This window comes from Dipteris shenzhenensis, chromosome 14 (genome assembly GCF_047967505.1).
Source record: "Dipteris shenzhenensis isolate YYH24624 ecotype China chromosome 14, Dip_SZ_1.0, whole genome shotgun sequence".
NCBI lineage: Eukaryota > Viridiplantae > Streptophyta > Polypodiopsida > Gleicheniales > Dipteridaceae > Dipteris > Dipteris shenzhenensis.
Window position 1 is genome coordinate 54,113,740 of NC_141609.1, and position 20,199 is coordinate 54,133,938.

At 41.6% G+C, this 20,199-nt stretch overlaps 1 protein-coding gene across 2 annotated transcripts in view; it reads right to left on the minus strand.

The window, feature by feature from the left end:
* Positions 1-568: 568 nt before the first annotated feature.
* Positions 569-20,199, minus strand: part of LOC147894831 (Regulator of chromosome condensation (RCC1) family protein) — an 83,604-nt gene continuing 63,973 nt past the window's right edge. The window contains exons 14-17 of one of the 2 annotated variants that reach the window (XR_015542054.1): positions 10,368-10,437; positions 1,881-1,914; positions 1,064-1,761; positions 569-956 (exon numbers count right to left, since the gene is read on the minus strand). Coding sequence is in view for 1 of the 2 variants with exons in the window: in XM_087384335.1 (XP_087240461.1) it covers positions 1,421-1,761; positions 1,881-1,914; positions 10,368-10,437 (445 nt within the window). In the remaining variant the exon portion in view is untranslated. Of the gene's footprint in view, positions 1,762-1,880; positions 1,915-10,367; positions 10,438-20,199 lie in introns of both variants that reach the window. The other variant, XM_087384335.1, reaches the window with a different exon arrangement.

The following is a 20,199-nucleotide window of genomic DNA, read 5'->3' on the forward strand; positions in this document are numbered from 1 at the left end:
TCACAACTATGAAAGAACATCATCAACAAATAAAGAAGCACAATCACCCCTTAACGTGTACAATACTTAGAAATAAAAAAAGACACACCAAACGGAACTTTACCATGGTATATAGCACCTTACTCCTCGTTCTAACATAATCATGCAAACTTAAAATAGTGCATCAAAAAGACCTCCCGTCAAGTTGTGCATTTTCCTAACTTCGCACACTCGTATATTCATGCATCAAAAAGGCCTCACGTCAAGTTGTTATTTCCGTATAATGAACTCCTTGAACTATATGCAAATAACACCACTAGCATATATCCCATTACACAACAATTCCATGCAAGAGGTAAAAGCAACATTATCTATCTCTTTGTACTCATTTTGCCATGCCATGTATGAAAAAGTGACTTCTGTCTAAATAAATTAAAGGGCATCGCAAATGAAGATAATGTCATTGCAACCATAGATTGTGAGTTCTCTTTGGACAAACCACATCTATAGTTGAAATGTCCTAACAATAATGTAATCTATCAAATGAAGATAAAATAAAATTAATAGTGACTAAAATAATATTAATTTAGTTCACAAGAGGTTCTTTCCTCTTTGCATCTACAATTTAACCTCCGCTACATCATTTTATAGGCATTTCAACCAAATCTATGCATAATATAAAATAGGTAGAAAGTGGAGATTATCAACATGCTTCACCCAAAACCAGAAATTCGGTGAGGTGCACTCCATTACAAAAATAGTCTTCTCATGTATCGACTTTTGCATCTATTGATTCTCTTTCTATATGAAGGTGTTAGCTTGACTTTGTGTAGTCTTTTCGTCAATATAAGAAAGTGACTATGTAAAGGCACTTTCAGTTATTGTCTCACGAAGGGGTCTACTTTAATCAGTATGAGAGAGCCTTGGATGAGAGGGTTTTCACAAATAACCTCAAGCGGAAATATGAAGAGGCATCCCTGAACAGCAAAATCAGTATGTGTATGAAGGCTTGAAAGCAAATACATTCAAAAAGATTCAGAAGTCCGGATAAAGCCGTAACTCACACAGCTTGACTGTAGAGCACCTTTAATAGCACCAAGCTGTCAAGTGAAGCCATAACCATATTTGATTCCCACATAGCTCCAACCAATAGAACCACACTTGCACCTAGATCCTTCGGATATCCAGCTTTCAGCAAGCTCCTGGTCCTGCCATTAAAACTCCTGTTTCTCTGAAAGCCAGGCTTTACACATCAATAACAGACACCAAACACCCCTTGCATTCCCAATGCACCGATAATGCCACCATCACATTTTATAAACTTTGTAGTCACAAGGATCAGAAATGCCAGATTTAAATCAAAATTTGAGTTTGAAGGGACAAAAACATGTTGAAAGCACAATGGATGACGAAGGGCACAAACACACAGCACTCCCAACAATCAGCGTCCACCACGGCCTCGACCTTGACCGGTGCCTCTTCCTCGACTTTGGCCACTGCCATGGCTCTTGCCCTTTCGACGGGAACCCTTGTTAAAATCCTCATCATCTTCAGTGTCATCCTCAAGAGCAGCTTTTGATTTTGGAGGTCTTCCTCGGGGCTTCCTCTCTTGAGAAGTGTGAGAACTTTTCTTGGGCCTCCCACGAGCTTTCTTCTCGCCATTTTGTGCATGAACGCTAGCATCCTCATCCACATCTGACACTTCCGCAACAGTTTTGCGCTTTTTATCACCGGACCTCTTGTCAACAGATGTCCTTTTGCCTTCCTTCACATCAGGTGGCCCTATAAAAAACCCAAATGCCACCAACAAGTTCACAGGGAAGGATGCAATTCAAAAACTACTACAGCTGAAATGTAACTTAGGCTCCTGATTTACTTAAAAGTATGTAAGAACAACATACCTTGAGGGGGGCCAGAGCATTCATACACTTCGAACTGCAAGAAAACAGAGCACAGCACGTGAACTTCAAGAACACACACACACACACAAAGAAGACTCTTAATATATTGAAAACAAATATCAAGAACATGTGTTGAATTTTTGTAAATCCTTCAAAATCCACTCGAAGCATGTGTAATTGTGCTGATTTGAACGCTGAAATAAAAACTGTTGCCATGTCTAAAGTGCTGATAAATAACCAACAGTGTTACTGTACACATGGCAACCTTAAGTCTGTCAGCTCCAAACAGCCCAGACAGCAAAAAAGCAAACAAACAACACGCAATAGCAACAGACGAGATAGAAAGCGAAACCGAAAAAGAGAATACCCCTCCCACTATTTCTATACATGGATTGGTTCATGTCTCTATGCAATTTAAAAACAGGAAGTCCATGCATTCATTACCACTAACCCTGCAACGAAAAAATCCACCCAAGGAGAATACCATCGAATAGGCTTTAAGAGTGCAGGAGGAGAATACTAGCGAATACATAGAGATCAACTTAATGGGCCCTGCTTCCCAATGGCCCTTTGATTCGGAGTTAATACAAAGAGTAGAGGGACATTTTGGGCTAAGTCTCTCATTAAATTCTAAAGAAACCCGTGGAAATGCGTTCTTCTATCGTTATCTTCTAGATTACGAAAGGTTTGAGACTTGATGTTGATTCTTGTTGGCGATGCAATATTCTTGGCCCATCCACTACTAGAAGTGTGGGCAAGCTCTCAAGTGACTTCTGTCACTCTACTCTCAGCTGAACTTGTTTTTGTTTCTTGAGTTGCACTTACTCTTGGGTTGTACCAATGGCTTTCTCTCTTGTCTTGTTTAGACTGTTTGCGCCTGTACTGGTCACTATTCCTTTCTCATTGGTGGAAGCTCTTGCTCTCTTGTGATCTTACCAAAATAATTGAGACTGCTTACAACCGCTCGGATTCTTTGGAGTCTTCTCCTGGTCTGCCTTCCCAGGGTTCTTCAGAGCATCATATCGTTAGGCCATCTCGCGATGCTCTCGGGTGAAGCACATTGAGAAGGCTAGGGGATGACAGACAGATTTGATACTTGCTCCAGAGACATCCGGAGTATACCAAGGACAAGATCAACCACAGCAGCGTACCCATGGCGATTAGGAACCTAGTCTCTCTATCGCACTATGCTGGGCTATAATGCAACAGCCCATCTAACAGCACCACAGACCCATCGAGTAGATTGTAGGGCGACTGATGCAGATCTCAAGCATATTTTAGAGCCCTAGCAAGTCGAGCACACACCTAACAGGGACTAGTAACCTATGTATGTTGCCGCGCCTTTCTTTTGCTAGATACCTCTAGTTCCACTACATGGGTTGTATAAGCTTTGATATAGTCCGTACTTTGGTCTTGTAGGTCGTTTTGGTCTTCTGCAGACATTGATTTTGTGCTGGCCGACCCTAATGCTGTATGATGGACAGCATCGAGTATTGATAGGACAATGTCCTGCTAGGAAAATGAGTAGAAGGAAGCGCCGCTTCAAGGAGTGCCTGCATTCGCTGAAACACGGCAATGCCATGAATGAAATGGGATGCAATAGAGGAGAATACCAACCTATGGGGCTATGCTGCAACTTCGCACCTGCTTTTGGAATTGTAAGGGCTAGCCCTATCAGAAAGGGAAAGGGACAGGCCTAAAACCAACGGTTCAAGATGCAAATATCATTTTCTTGCCAAAGATGGGAACATGAAGCCTGCAGCTTGCCCCAAAACGCCCATTTCGGCATGCGCTCTGGTTATCTAAGATGGCATCAAGCAAGCATGGCCACGAGGGAATTTCATGTCTAGGCCATCATGGCCTCACTCCTATGGTCTCCATACACAACATGGATGCACATAGAAGATACAGCTGGTTGGCTCCACCCCCAATCCTTATACATTCCTGGTTGCTATCCCGCATCATGATTCCACGTACTAGACCTCATCCACAGGGAAGGACCAGACAATGCCTTCGGACAGACATTACCCAGCATCATGATCTTGAATGCTCACACTAGGACACACAAGCTGCAGGTTGACTCACATGCCTCACGCCCGAGGGCGAGGAAATGGGCAACATGCCACTTGTCAAAATGATTAACTAGATTTTAGTTACATGCCAAAAAGGGTAAAACTCTAGGGTCTTCATAGCCCCTTGGTCACACGAACACCTCCTGGCTACGCATAGAGCTCCAAAGCGCTTGGGTTCTCAACCCCGCTTGGTACCTGCAATTAATAAACTAAAGCGCACAACCATGGCACCCATTAAAGGTTAGTGCCTTGCATGCAAATAATGATCTGTAGACTAATCCTAGTCACTGTGGGCGTCCCCACCAAGCAAAACATGTGAACAAAACATAGAATACAATTCTTGGTCGACCGACGTCTACCCTCTTGTTCGTAATTAAGGGGCTTGACCATCAGTCCCAGCCCCTTAATTATGATGAGGTCTCTCCAACCGTAGTTGGTGCACCTTGGTTAACGAAGTTAACCCTCTTGACGCAAGCCAAGTCTCGTTGACCGAAGTCAACACACACACCGGAGTCAGAGCCTTAGTTCTTTGGCTAACCATGGTTAACCATTTTGGACGAAGCCGAGTCTCCCTAGTCGAGATTAGGTTTACTTAACCGAGTTAGGTATCTTTGACCGAAGTCAAAACTTTGACCACATGAAAGTAGCACTTTGAACATAATTAAATAAATGAAAAACTCATTAATTATGATCAATAAATGGTCAACTTATGCTTTGACTTAGGAATATTTACAGCTTTCGGTTTCTATTCAATTGACCTCAACCAAAAAGCTTCCTTGTAAACATCCAAAAGCTGTGGATGATCACACATGTCTTCATCCATCTACTTGGCATCCAATGCCGAATAATTCTTGAACTTTAAAAGATATCTATAAAATTCCTTGCCCTGAGGACCTTTGCGTACAGTATGGTACACAATTTGCTCTGACTGAAGAACCTCCTCCAACTCATCCACTTCTGGTGGATCCTCCGTTATTGGCTCTGTAGGCTCTGGCCCTTGAAATTTCTTTAGAAGACTCACATGAAAAGCATTGTGAATCCTCCAATGCTCTAGCAATGCCAACATGTATGCAACCTCATTAAATCTCTTTTGTAACCCTGTAAGGGCCATAATATCTAGGAGATAACTTTGTATACACCTTTTGTTTGTCCTTTAGCTTGCTAGCTTTCTCGAACTTCAAAAGCACCCAATCCCCTTCCTTGAGATCTAACTGTCCCCTTCCGTGAGATCTAGCTATCTCCTATGCTTATCTGCGAATCTTTTATGCTTATCTTGAGACCTTTCAATTGCTGTCCAGACTTGGATAAAAGATGTCTGAAGCTCTTTGACAAACTGATCAGCTGCAAATATTTCATCTTTGGTCCTTAGCATAGGTGGCAAAATCACCTTCCCATAGATGACCTCAAAAACTATATTATTATAAGCAAACTCCACCAATGGTAGGTACTTTTACCAGTATGAATCTTGGTCACCCATGTAGCATTTCAACATATCCAACGCGGTAGAATTTACTACTTCACTTTGACCATCTATCCCGAGATGGAAGGAAGAAGAAATTTTTAAATTTGTCCCCATATTATCAAATAAAGCTCTCCATAATAAACTGGTCATTCTGGGATCTCGATCACTGACAATGGACTTAGGCATACCATGGTGCTTAAGGATCTGTGCCGTGAAAAGCTTAGACATATGATCTGCCTATATGGTTCATCGAACCGGAATGAAATGAGCTTGCTTGCTGAACCTATCAATGATACTCCAGATCTCATAATTCCCTAACTTTGATCTTGAGAAATAAAAAATAAAGTCCATTGCAATACTTTCCCATGGTGCCTGAGGCATGAGAAGAGGCATAAGTAGGTCACGTGCCTTCCGTCTATCATATTTCACTTTCTAACAAGTAAGGCGTTCTGTGACAAACTGGTGTATATCTTTCCGCATCCTTGGCCAAAAGAAATACCTCTTTAGTGCTTGAGTTGTTGCTATAATTCCTCTATGCCCAGCATAGGGAGGTACATGGCATTCCTCCAAAATCTTTTTCCTTATCACCTAGGTGATGCATAGGCAATCATCTTTCCCATCTTTCAGGGAATAGTGACTGGTAGACGGCCCCTCTTGCACTTGCTGTAAAATCTCACAAAAATCTGCATCATGAGCATATTGCTCCCTTATATCTTCCAGATCCCAATGATAAGCAATAGTCACATTGTTCACCTGGGTCTTCGAAACAAGGCATCTGCCACTCTGCTCCTAACTCCCGGAGTATGGACAATCTGAAAATGATACATTGACAGCATCTTTGCCCATTTGATATGCTTCTCGGAGAGTTTTTCCTGAGTCAAAAAGTATCTCAGACTTTGGTGATCTGTTTTAACAGTAAAATCTACACCCAAAAGATAATGCTTCCATGTATGGATGGCATGAATTACAGCCAGCCACACTTTCTCATAGATTTCCAAAACTCTCTTTGCATCCTGCTCTCATAGGCCACTACATGACCATTCTGATGCAATACAGCCCCAACACATTCTCCACAAGTATCACGATTCACAATCCACATCGAATGTCTGATACAAATATGGAACTATCAAGATTGACTCTGTGGTCAGCCACTCTTTGAGTATGGTGAATGCTCTCTTTGGTGGAATTCCCCATCTGAAAGCTACATTTTTCTTAGAAAGGTTGTGAAGTGGAGCGGTTATGTCCCCAAAATGCCTGATAAATCTTATGTAGTAAGAACACATGCCTAGGAAACTACGAAACTCATGCACAGTTTTCAGCTCTAAAAATTCATGAATGGCTTGGATCTTTGCCGGATCCACCCGTATCCCATCTTTGAATATTATATGCCCCCTTGTAATGGATCTCTTCCAGGAAGAACTCACTCTTTTTGCTATTTGCATACAGCTGGTGTTTTCTCAACTCTTGAAATACTATAGCAAGATGTTCCTTGTGCTCTTCTTTGGACTTAAAAAAGACTATAATGTCATCAAAGAAGGTACCAGTGAACTGTCTACAGGGTCAAAAGATACGATCCATAATCCTATTGAAAGTAGCTAGGGCATTAGTCAATCCAAAAGGCATCACTAGATACTCATGCAACCCAAAAGTAGTACAAAACGATGTCTTATGCACATCCTGAGGCTGTATCCTCACTTGGTGATAGCCACTCTTTAAGTCTATCCTGCTGAAAATTGAAGCCCCATTTAACTGATCCAACAAATCATCAATGCGCAAAATAGGGAATCTATTCTTGATGGTCATTTTGTTTAGTGCACAGTAATCGACGCACATATAAAATGAACCATCTTTCTTCTGTACAAGTAGTTCAGGGGAGCAAAAAGAAGAACTAGGCTGAATCAACCCCTTGGACAACAAGTCCTGGGCCATAATCTCCTCACTGAGTTGCACTAACTCTGTATGGGGACCTATTGGGTGGCTCACTGCCACAAATGAGTTCTATGCCATGATCTTCATGTCTCTCAGGGAGTAACTCCCCTAACAAATGTCAAAAAAGAAATCTTTAAAATTTCCAAGAAACTGAAATTCATTTTGATTTGCCTCACTTATTTCGGCATGAATTTCAACATCTCTCTCTTTTACAAAAACCATGTAACCTGAAACTGCAAACTTTATTTATTTTCCAACATAACTATTTGATACAATGGGAAAAGTTTCCCCTCTATTCCTAGCAACCACACACTGCACTTTGCTCCTATGTACAAACTCCAACACTTTCTCAGGAAAAGTCAACTTCACTGCCTTGCGATGGAACCAAGGCATACCCAAAACCACATCGTGATGTCTCAGTTGAGAGACAAAGAAGTCTTCATGATCTAGACAACTCTACACATGAAGACGGAGCTTCCCTATCAAGGGGAGTGACTGGCACAAGGTTCCCACAGAACATCTGGTCAACATCCAGAGCGTTGCCCAACTCCTCCGTCTTTATTTCCAACCTCAAGGCTAAATCTTTTGATATAAAGTTATATATAGCCCCTGAATCAAATAAAATCAGCACTTGTTGGTCTCTGATCTTGCCCCTTGATAGCAACAATTCTCGTTCCTTTGGGTTTGAAACATGACCAAGTACATCAAAGATTCCTCCCGCCATTGGTTTATGCAGTCCTCATGGCTTCTCTGCCTCTTTTCCCTTCAGAATTAAAGGCTTTTCTGGGGCACTGGGCAGCCACATGTCCCTCTTTGCTGCATCTGAAGCATTTACCCTCTTTCTTGAAAGTTTCAATCTATTCAGGGGTAAACTGTGGTCTTCCCTTATAGGGCCTTTGTACTTGGTTTCCCTCGGCTTCTGAGGCTCAAATCCCCTCTCTGAGGACTTGGGAAAACTTGTTTCAGACTTGGGGGTCACTGACTTTTTATCCCCTAGTATCCCTACCTGTAGTGAAGGCACAGTAGTAGGATCTTGCATATATATAAGATTAGCCACATTGGCTGAATGCATAAGATCTAAAATATCTTTGATATCCTTAGTGTTCACTTGGGCCTGTATCTTAGGAGTGAGTCCTGCCCGATACTTTCTGAGTTGAGTCTTATCAAAGATTTTCTTGAAAGGTGAAACTTGTAAATATGAGTCCCAATTTTTTTTATTATAAGACTCAACTGTATCTTGTGCTTCCATATGCATACTCTCTGAACCGAGGAGGACATGGTCCCGAAACTGCTTGGGAATTTCTTGAAATCCTTCCATTTCTCGGATAATTAGCAATTTTAGCTAGCCACCATGCACTGGCTGTACCAATCAAGTGCAAACCAACCATACGAAGTTTCAAGGACTCACTAAAATTTTCAAGGCTATAGGCAGCATCAAACTGCCTTATGAATTGCATTGCCTTCTCAACTTGACCATACTAGCCATTGTATGTGGCAAATCTCACTGACTTCCCACCATCTTTGAACTCTTTAGTCTCTGCTTTCTTGCCAAACTTCTTCTTCTTCTTCTTCATCTTATGCTTTGGCTCTAAGGATCCAGAAGAAGAAGATGATGTCGAGGATAAAGAGGTAGAGCGAGAAGAACAAGATGAGCTAGATCGAACTATGATGATGCCTCGCCTTCTCTTCTTGGGAAGAGAACCTTCTCTAATCCTCCTTTTGTTGTCCTTATGGCGAGACTTCTTACTCTTTCTTGATACCTCATCTGTGGAAAGAGGAGTAGGACCCAAGGATCTCTTTTTACCCATCACTTCCTGATTTGCTCCAAAGGGAGGCTTCTCTAGCTCTTCCTAAAGAGAGGTTGTACCATCCTGTGAAACAAAGAGTCGCTTCTTGACTTTCCCAACTAAGTAATGAGCTCTCTGTAGGCACTCTCTTTGTTTATCTGCATAGCCTCTGCTTGCTGAACCTGATCAGTCTCTGCCATTCCCTCATGGGACGATTGGGTGTGCTGTTGTGAAGCCATCACTGCAACTTATCTGAGTTTGCAAACTCTCTCACACACTTTTCTTTGTGAAACCAGTAACTATATTATTAACATGAGGTCAATGTACATGACATTAGACTCTAAAAGAGAGTTTGCTGAGTTTATTTAGATTTAGCAAACTCTCTCACACACACCATGTATGCAACTGATGCACTTAGCCTTTGCTTTTCAAAGTGAAGATACCTCAACAAGAGGTGTATTGCATTCACGACTAGTGCCGGTAATAGGTTGTCAATTCAAGGCATACACCCCTTTTGTGGCTGCTGCAAAAAGCAATCAGAATGCATCTGTTTCCTCTTTACTGAATACAAAGGCATACTTTATTTTTCTGCAAATCTCTGATTTTTTTTATCACTGACAGGAAAGTGGAAACTGATGGCAAAAACTGTCTCTGCAACTGTCTTCTTTTTTTTATTGGGGAACGGTAACTAGATGAGTAACCGGCTGGCTACACTAACCAGACTAGCTGGTCCTGATCTGGTTAGTCTGTGACTGGACTAACTAGACTGGTCACAGTCTGCTTACACCAACCAGACTGGTCTGGTTGGGCCAAGTTAATTGAGCCAGGGTAAAACTGGCTGGGTACTGGTTCAACTAACCAGTGTCAACTAAAACATGATTAGCTAACTGCAGTTAACTATTGCACAGCAGAAAAGATATGACGATATGCCTTGATTAGCTCTTACGAATTAACCAACGATGTTTTTGTAAATAAGAGTGTATAAACCAACTCTTTCTCTCCCTAGGAGTTCGGTCTCTCACAACCACCTACAACTTGATGCATCCAATCCAACAATCTAGAGAAACTAAGAGCATCACATATTAGCCAAACTCAAAGGCAAATACGCGTAGGAAAGAAGTAAGGCAAGAGTAGAAACTTCATTCATTATGGATATCTTTTCATGAGCTTCTGCAGAAATAAAAGTAAAACATTTCTCAGCCTAGAAACATTCTAAGCCAACATGAAGGGAGCAAACCTTTTCCAAACGTTCTTCGAAGTCTGTTCTATCCACCACCACAAGTGAGTGACCAACACCACAAGCAACACTGCCCATAAACAAGAAAAACATGTTATGAGAAATAGACCATTTGAGTGAGTGATTTTAGATCTCCCATACTCTTTATAGGTTCCATCTTATCATTCCTTCATAGTTTCAAAAACACAAAGTTAATCTATAAATGACAACTTGGAAGACATAATACATTGTAAGCATTCCTCCCTTCAGAGCAACACAATTCCCTTATCAAATTTTCTTGCTCACAATTAATATGGTTGGCTGAAAACATGTGCCTTCATTCTCATTATATTTTAGTAAGACATAAATAGTTTTCCAAAGAGAAGGCCTAATTAGCATCTATATTTAACAACAAATAAAAGAATTCGTAAAAGGCTAGAAACGAATTGCTCACACATTGGCAAATTTTACCTTAAGAGCTAGCAAAGAAGATATACCCTACAAAATTAAGGTAAAGACATCTTACAGATGCTTAACAAGTACAAATATATCCATAGCCACAACTCCTCCCCCCAAAAACAAAACACACTTCTTTTTCTTGGGGTAAAGCAGATATTTCATTTAGTAGAACGTACATTCATAGGTGTCCAAACTGGAACAACTACTACTCAAATATAGCAGCAGTGATAGAACACTTCTAACCGCAACAGAGAAAGGCCTCCAAGACACTAAGCGTCCTGAACAGATCGATACAAAGACAATCGAAAATAAGGAAAAACATTCACTAAAGAGTGCTCATACAGTCCAATGGTACGAGCACAATACGAAGATCAAAGAGCCCAACAACAACGCCAAGAGAAGAACTGAACATAGTCCTGCGTAGCCAACAACCAACATTGTTTGCCCAATGAAATCCCAAGAAAACGAGCACAAATACTTGTCGTTAGTCTAAAAAGAAAACCACGAGTAAGAGGACAGGTCCAAAATAGACGTAACACAATCTCCCGTAAATGACCTCATTGAAGCAAGCTATCCAAGGTAGTTTCGCCAGTGAAACCTCTTTGAAGTCGGAATCCCAAGGTAGTTTCGCTAGCAAAACTACCTAAGACAACAGTTTAAAAGTGGCATAACTTTCACATCCAATGTCCATATATAGTCATTCAGCCACTGAAATTGACCAAAAAATGCCATTTGAGCATATATAGGAAGTTATATTTTACAAAATATTGCATATACTATCTTAAATTTTGCATATATTATGAAAAGATAATCCAGAGCAATAGGACAAGTCTGAAAGAGATGTAGCACAATCTCTCTTGAATGTGAACAAGTACGGCAGACTGAGAGCGCAATGTGCCAAGCAGCCAATAACGAACCCACCTGTAGGACCCCTACCCATAAAAACACCCGTTGTTTGAGAGGAAGCAAGCGCGACAAAGACAAGCCTTCCACCAAACAAGAGGCTTGTGAAGATGCCAAAAAATAAATTTCCATGCTGTTGAATCGAGGGATGTGGAAGCAAGAGTTGATAATGTTTCTAAGCAGAGAGGTCAATAAATAACAAGGAGATATAGCTCGGAGAATCTCCATCAAAATTCCAATCTAATAGCAGAAGAGTAGTAAGTGGACAGAGGACAAGCTGAAAAGGCTGCAGCATAGTAGTAGGAGTGTGCCAAATAGATATGTGATGCATACCAGACAGTATTGTCTTCTAGCCTGTGAAGAGAAAGAGTACAGTCAGGATCATCCACAACATATGCATTGTACAAACACCAAAACATGTACAAAATACGCCTTTCTAGGTTGACAATAAACCAAGGGAGGATAAAACACCCTACTCCGATGATACTCTGCAAACATATGAAATTGCCTAGATCATGAGGATGACTTGACTAGAGGAAGTAAGCCAAAATCTGCTACCAATCATGTATCATACGAGAGGCAACCAAGAAAACGTCCATGCACATGCTCCAAAATAATATCGAAGACAGCTGAAATCCAATGACTGAAAGCACCTGTGCGAAAAGAGGCAACCAAAAGAAAGCATAATAGCTCATAATTGACCCCCATGCATCCTGGGCAAACAAACAAAATTATATTTAAAAAGGCGAAGCACCTTATGATCATGCTTGGTATGTCAACGGCATTCCATAATCTTGGTGAATTATAAAAGTGATGATCAAGGAATTAGCCGCAAATAATATTGCACATGCCACAACGACAGATTGCACAATCCAAAAGCAAACATGCATTGGCCACATAGACAATTTCCAATAACCCAACTTATGAAAAAGCTTCTGCAGCACCCAAAGTTGCTAGGGATATATGCTAGCCAATGGAATATATATACCTTTGTAAGACTAGAATAAGTCCAATCATACAAATTTAGAAATTTTGTTGTTCTAAAGATCAAAAATCTACAAAGAAAAAAAAAAAAAAAAAGAGAAAATGAAAGAGAAGAAAAAAGAGGTAAACCAAAACTTTTAAGAAAAGCAAAAGGAAGACATACTAAGCAAGCAAAGCAACACTTTAAGTCGTCATCAGTGCCCAAGCATAAGCAGCTATACTGGGTTTCTAAAGACCCGCGGAGTCTCTTGGGCAAACCCAGTGCTTACTAAAATACGTCAAATAAACAATAGAGAATGAAAACAAGAAATAAAGAAGAAACGAAGCAGGTGACTTAAGCAAAAATAAACAAGCAAGTCAAGAAACAAAAACTTCCAAAAAACTAGAAACTCTCTCTCTCTCTCTCTCTCTCTCTCTCTCTCTCTCTTATTTAAAACATAAAAAGTTAAATGGCACTTTACACTTATGTCTCGTTTCTGCAAAGAGGCAAATGGATGATTCATTCCCCGATGATCGATCAAGAGGAAGCAAGAGACCCGCCACAAAAGACAATGCCCATCAAACTCCCGCAGAGGCAATAGTTTTGATTAGGCAAAATTGACTTTCAGTCCAGCTGCGAGACTAAGGAGATCTAATGCCTACATGAGATGTCAAACATATGTGTGCGAATTACACAGAAAGAAAAAGGAATCATCTGGCTCACAAATGGTGTGCCTCCAATAAAGTCAATACCATGCAAGCATCCTTTGCAAAACTAAATCATCCATATGCATCAACAAGGTACATGTAGCAATCACAAAAAGTAGAGACCTTAGAGGACAGCCTTGATAGATAGAGCGTCCCAATAATCAAGAACAAGAGAGAGCCTCAAATAATAAACAAGAAATTGTGTCGTCTTCCTAAAGTCAATAAAAAACATTCTGCATCTTAGGATCAAAGCCTGACCGCCTCACGACAACTGCAATGAAATAGTCTCAAAAGCTTTTCCAATATCCACCTGCCAGATTAAGACATCCTCATGGGTGTATTTGGCATTATCAATGCCAAAATAGGCATTTGCAATGTTGTCCATAATCTGTCTTCGTGGCACCAAAACATATTCAGCAAAATGCAAGCCCGTGAATAAGAGAGGCAATATGCGTAAGGCAAGCGTTTTAGAAACGAGCTTATACACCACACGCATTCGTGTGATGAACCACCACTCCGATAAACGTTGCCAAAAATCCAAGCATGATTAATCATGTATAGTAGAACAGGGCTCAGCTGATCCCGAAATTCTGAAAATATCCCAATAGTAAGGCCATACCAACCCGGGGATTTAAAGCGGCCCAACATAGACGATGCCTCTGTCGGTTCTTGAGCCGTAAAAGCAGCTATAAATGATGTGCTTCCTGCCATGACAGAATAGGAGAAACATTACGAAGAATAATACTCCGAGCATCCACCTCTACAGGCAAAGTCAGAGGGGTAACTAACATACCAGCAAAATATTTCTGCACGTCAACATTAAGCTGCTGCCCATTCATTGTCTACGAGCCATCCTAGCGCATCAACCGATGCAACGTACGCATGTGACAGGAAGTGTAAAGACTTTTTGAAAAAGGCATTGAAAGCCAATACCCTGCATGGCTTTCTAACAAGAGCAAAGCTGCAACTTTCTTAGCTTTCGTTCATCATTTGCAGCCAAGCAAGAAAGAACAGCCTTAAAGGCAGATTGATCAGCCAAAGATAATTGGCATTGCTGTGCAGCAGAAGTAAAGTGCTCAATTAAAGCCTTAGCATGTGCCACTTTCTGACACCAATCACCCAAGTGGTATTTGCCATAATCTTTACTTAAATCCTGCATAAACCCATGCTCATCAACATCGACTGAAGAATGTAACATGAGTTGACGAATGAGAGCTCGAACCATAACTTGGAAGGCAATTAAAGCCTACGCCAATCACCCAAGTAGTGTTTGCCATAATCTTTGATCAAATCCTGCATGCGCAACGAGAAGCAAGCCCATGCCCAATCAGCATCGACCGACGAATGCATAATGAGTCGACAAATGAGAGCCAGAACCATAACTTGGAAGGCATGATGCGTCCAGTAAGAATTGTTAGCCAACAACAACCTCTTGCAAAGTGGCTGCATATCACACATTCGCATACCAAACATGTGGATTCCAGACAATTGAGTTCAATCTGGGTAGTTAGGCGTGCAACCCTCCTCATCACCATAGCTTCCCTATAGCTCGTGCCTTTCCATAGCTTCCCTGTAGCCCCTTGCCACCGTGATCACCCTCGCACCCTCTCGCTTGCTACTGTCGCATGCCTTTAACACATTCACTTCGTCAAGATGCCTGCAGCCTTGTCTGTACTGTACATGATCCCTATGAAACGTTTAAGGCAAGCCTAAACTAACGGAAACATTAGACTAGACGCTAGACACATCTATCCGAAGTACGACAGGAACATGACGCACCGATAGGTCTTTCAGAAGATTAGAATGAAATTGAAGACCAAATTACGAGAACCAAAATGTGATTGCATGCTTATGAACTTGATATTTCTCTGTGTACTCAAGGGGCCATATCAGTTAGTCTCTCCATCCTCGAAACCCCTTTTTTGAAATTACAGCGAATCATTTTCTCTCTTGTATTACTAAAAGAAAAGAATGAAAGGAGAATGGATATTTAATAATGAACTTGTCCTTTTTCCTCCACTGCCAGAAGGAGATAGGGAGAGAACACCATCACCTCCTCCTGACGAGGATAATGTAGATGAGATTTATACACATATTGAGTATGATAACCCACGTATAGAATTACCTTCATCTCTCCTTCAAAAATCTCTTGATAGGGAGTTTTCCTTTAAAAATGAAGGGAGAAACGAGCCCATCTAAGAGCAAGGTGCCGACTTTACACCTCTAACTCAAAATCTCGTACACATGGATTATAATCCAAGACCAAGAGCTAGTTTCTCAGCTTAGCCATATGATTGAACATTCCATTATGACAAAATTTGGGACTAAGAGGGTGCTGAATTTTGAGGATGAAGATTCAGGTACTCCCTCGAAGAGAGCCAAATTTCAACCTTGAGAGAGAATAAAGTTCCCAAAGTATGATGGAGCAAGAGAGGTGGATAAAAATTTTTGAAACGAATGAAATTCGCACGCAGTACCAGAGACCCCGTGCCAGGATTGGAGAAGCTACCACAAACAATTATGAAACATGAGTAAGTAGCTTCGAAATCGGTTTCTTTTTCCTTGAGCAATTTGGACTCGAAATCGTGAGCTCATACGATAGAGTTAGCAAGATGTCTCTCACACTTCATTTCGATTCTGAACATTACAGTCAAACAATCTAGTTTGGGGACCTGAACTATCGTATACTTTCGATAGATTACTACGCAATGAAGGCACTACTTGCGAGACGACGATGGTCTATAAAAGTTTTGTGTGTGAAGGAAACAATGACCGTCCAAAATCGCAAAACAACCCTCATCAACCAACAAAGGAGAGCTGCGAGGGCAATATGGTAGCACATAACGATCTTCCACCAACGATGGAAGCAGCACAACCGATTCAACAGCATCAAAATCTGTTGTCATTGCAATAAGACAAGGACCAGCGACGACAAAACCAAATCAAATAGTGCCCCAACAATGGGTGCAAGAGCCGGAAGACCAAGATATGTCTTTCCGCTCCTTCCATGGCTCTTCATATTTCCCTCGCGGTAACACGAAGGCGAAACTTCTACTTTTTGACCGTCTTGTTGTCCATGGTGAGGCAATTCCGCAACACGAAGGGGCTGAGTGAAAGAGAAATGAAAGAGGTACTCTTTTGCCTGCCGCAGCAATGTGCGGATTCCCCACTATTACCATTGATCCAAACAAGCCCGAAATTAAGTGAAAGCACTATGATGAAAAGTAAACCCAACTGTGTCAGGCATAAGATAATGCCATAGATCACAAGCATGTAGAGTGTCGGACATAAAAGTCAAGGCATTACTTTCTTTGCGCATCATATGGAATGAATACTACCGTCCTCAGTATCAGGAGAATTATTCAAGGCTACACGTACGAAAGCATTACCAGCCCGTTAATATTCGCCCGAACCGCAAAAGTAGAGGAAGCATAAAAAGAGGTGAATTCATAGATGTCGCCATTGATAAAGTATTTGATAATTATATATCAATCATCTGGATCATTATATACTATTTGCGCTTGAAAATCATGAGCATTGAAACTCCCGAAAAGGAAGAGACACCACAAAAGAGTGTTGATTGTACTCTTCCGGCTCTTGCCCCAATAATGGGTGCAAGAGCCGGAAGACCAAGATATGTCTTTCCGCTCCTTCCATGGCTCTTCATATTTCCCTCGCGGTAACACGAAGGCGAAACTTCTACTTTTTGACCGTCTTGTTATCCATGGTGAGGCAATTCCGCAACACGAAGGGGCTGAGTGAAAGAGAAATGAAAGAGGTACTCTTTTGCCTGCCGCAGCAATGTGCGGATTCCCCACTATTACCATTGATCCAAACAAGCCCGAAATTAAGTGAAAGCACTATGATGAAAAGTAAACCCAACTGTGTCAGGCATAAGATAATGCCATAGATCACAAGCATGTAGAGTGTCGGACATAAAAGTCAAGGCATTACTTTCTTTGCGCATCATATGGAATGAATACTACCGTCCTCAGTATCAGGAGAATTATTCAAGGCTACACATACGAAAGCATTACCAGCCCGTTAATATTCGCCCGAACCGCAAAAGTAGAGGAAGCATAAAAAGAGGTGAATTCATAGATGTCGCCATTGATAAAGTATTTGATAATTATATATCAATCATCTGGATCATTATATACTATTTGCGCTTGAAAATCATGAGCATTGAAACTCCCGAAAAGGAAGAGACACCACAAAAGAGTGTTGATTGTACTCTTCCGGCTCTTGCCCCAATAATGGGTGCAAGAGCCGGAAGACCAAGATATGTCTTTCCGCTCCTTCCATGGCTCTTCATATTTCCCTCGCGGTAACACGAAGGCGAAACTTCTACTTTTTGACCGTCTTGTTGTCCATGGTGAGGCAATTCCGCAACACGAAGGGGCTGAGTGAAAGAGAAATGAAAGAGGTACTCTTTTGCCTGCCGCAGCAATGTGCGGATTCCCCACTATTACCATTGATCCAAACAAGCCCGAAATTAAGTGAAAGCACTATGATGAAAAGTAAACCCAACTGTGTCAGGGATAAGATAATGCCATAGATCACAAGCATGTAGAGTGTCGGACATAAAAGTCAAGGCATTACTTTCTTTGCGCATCATATGGAATGAATACTACCGTCCTCAGTATCAGGAGAATTATTCAAGGCTACACATACGAAAGCATTACCAGCCCGTTAATATTCGCCCGAACCGCAAAAGTAGAGGAAGCATAAAAAGAGGTGACTTCATAGATGTCGCCATTGATAAAGTATTTGATAATTATATATCAATCATCTTGGTCATTATATACTATTTGCGCTTGAAAATCGTGGAAATCTCAAACAAACCGCTTCATTAAAAAGCTTTGCTAAGATCAGGGCTAGGAGGTTAATCCCACATGCAATGAACTCAGTGCATAGTCCCTCATGATCCTTCGCTCAGCCATTATGAAGTTTCATTATGGCATCCTTTACCCCTCCTCTAGTGAAGAGGTATGTAAACAGAGATAGAGAGTAAAGGGGTATACAAACAGGGAATAAAAGAGCGACACAAGGCTGAGAAAAAAGGAAATGAAAAGGCTTATAAACAGTGCCTAGATTAGAACAAAGCTGTACGCACACAAAAATCCAAAAGAAAGGTATGAAGAAGACTATGGACAGAATGAAACAAAGGAAAAAGGCTGGAGAAAAGGCAAATTCAAACAGCAAAGAAGCAAGAAGCATGCACGGGAAGAAGGCCACACACAACACACCCAAACTCAAGGAACACCCCGAGGGCAAAGAAACTGAGAAAGAACCCAAAAAGGGGGCGGGAAATGGCTTTAAAGAGAACGCACAGCAGAAAATCGAGGCCAGGGTTCCCGTAAGAAAGGATGGGGACCCCAGAGGGCTGCACACAATCCCAAAAAGCAGAAGGAAGGGCCATGCAGCAGTGTGGGACACCAATCAGGGCTGGTCCAAGAGACAGGTCTGCAGAACAGGCTGATAGGAGGATCCTAGAGGGGTCAGGGCAGCAGATATACTACATGGTTTTTTGCTGTCCCATAGACGTGTTGGTCTCCCGTGGACATCAATAGTCTCTCTCTCCCGAGAAGCAGGAGATTATTGCAGCAGCCGTACAGACATGTAAAGCTGAGCCCCCAACATCACAGCTGATTTCCACGGTTAGAGAGCTCATCCAGGTGAAAGTGAACCCAAGGTTGACATCCAAGCAGAGATCCAAGAACATCACCTTCAGAAAGAGAATGCTATGAAGATTCGAATAGGGGGAATATCCGATTGGCATCACGAGAATGACACTTTCGATGAGGCCATCAAAAGAATCAAGGCCGCAATGCCGGCCATTGATTGGTCAGCAAGCCCAACTGATGACAAGAATGATGATGAAGAGGAGTCTTCCCCAGTTGAAGAGGAGTCTTCCCCAGTTTATTTATCGCCCAGGAATGGACACGTTGTCATCACCTTCAACTCGAAGACACTCAAGAAGAGGATTCTACAACGATCCTATAAGCTGAAGGGGACAAAGATATGGATTGCTGAGGAGCTTATAGGAACCCAACTGAAGAACAAAGCTACCGAGTTTGCTAAGGTTCGGGCAGCCAGGGAAGCAGAAAGATGGGCAGTCTATCGTGACGGTCTTGCAGTGATTAGAGAATTTAAGACAAAACCTAAAGACCCTCAGTCTTAAACTGATGTAGTCAAACTACAATGTTAGATGCTTTAGCCCAGAAACTCTTTGGCAAATCTTTCCCTTTCATCATACTCCTGCCCATTTTGCAAATGACATGCATCTTGTGCTCTGCTACTCCATTTTGTTGTGATGTACGTGGCGGGGGCTTCTGTCTCTTGATCTCGTGACTCTTGCAGTAACTTTCGAATTCAGTTGATGTGAACTCTCCAGCTCTGTCTGATCTCAACTTCTTCACCTTCCTCCCTAAACCTCCTTAAACTTACTAAAAGTCTCGTTTTTAGTGTTCAAGAAGTATATCCATATTCTTCTACTGTAGTCGTCGATCAGCATCATGAAGTAGTACGAACCACCCAAAGCTTCCGTCTCCATCTTTCCGCAGAGGTTCGTGTGAACGAGCTCTAGAGGAGCCTTTGCCCTGCTGGCCTCTTTAGGAAAGGGCTGCCGATGCTGCTTGCCCATCATGCAATCTTCACATACATCGGGCAGATCTACAATTTCTTTTTATGTTTTATGTTCTATGTTTTTAGGTTCTATGTGTTTTGTTTTTTGGAGGAATCTGATGATACTCCCAGGGAGGTTGCCTATGGCCCTCTCTGTACTGATGTATAAGCAGGTCTCTTTTGTCCCATAGAC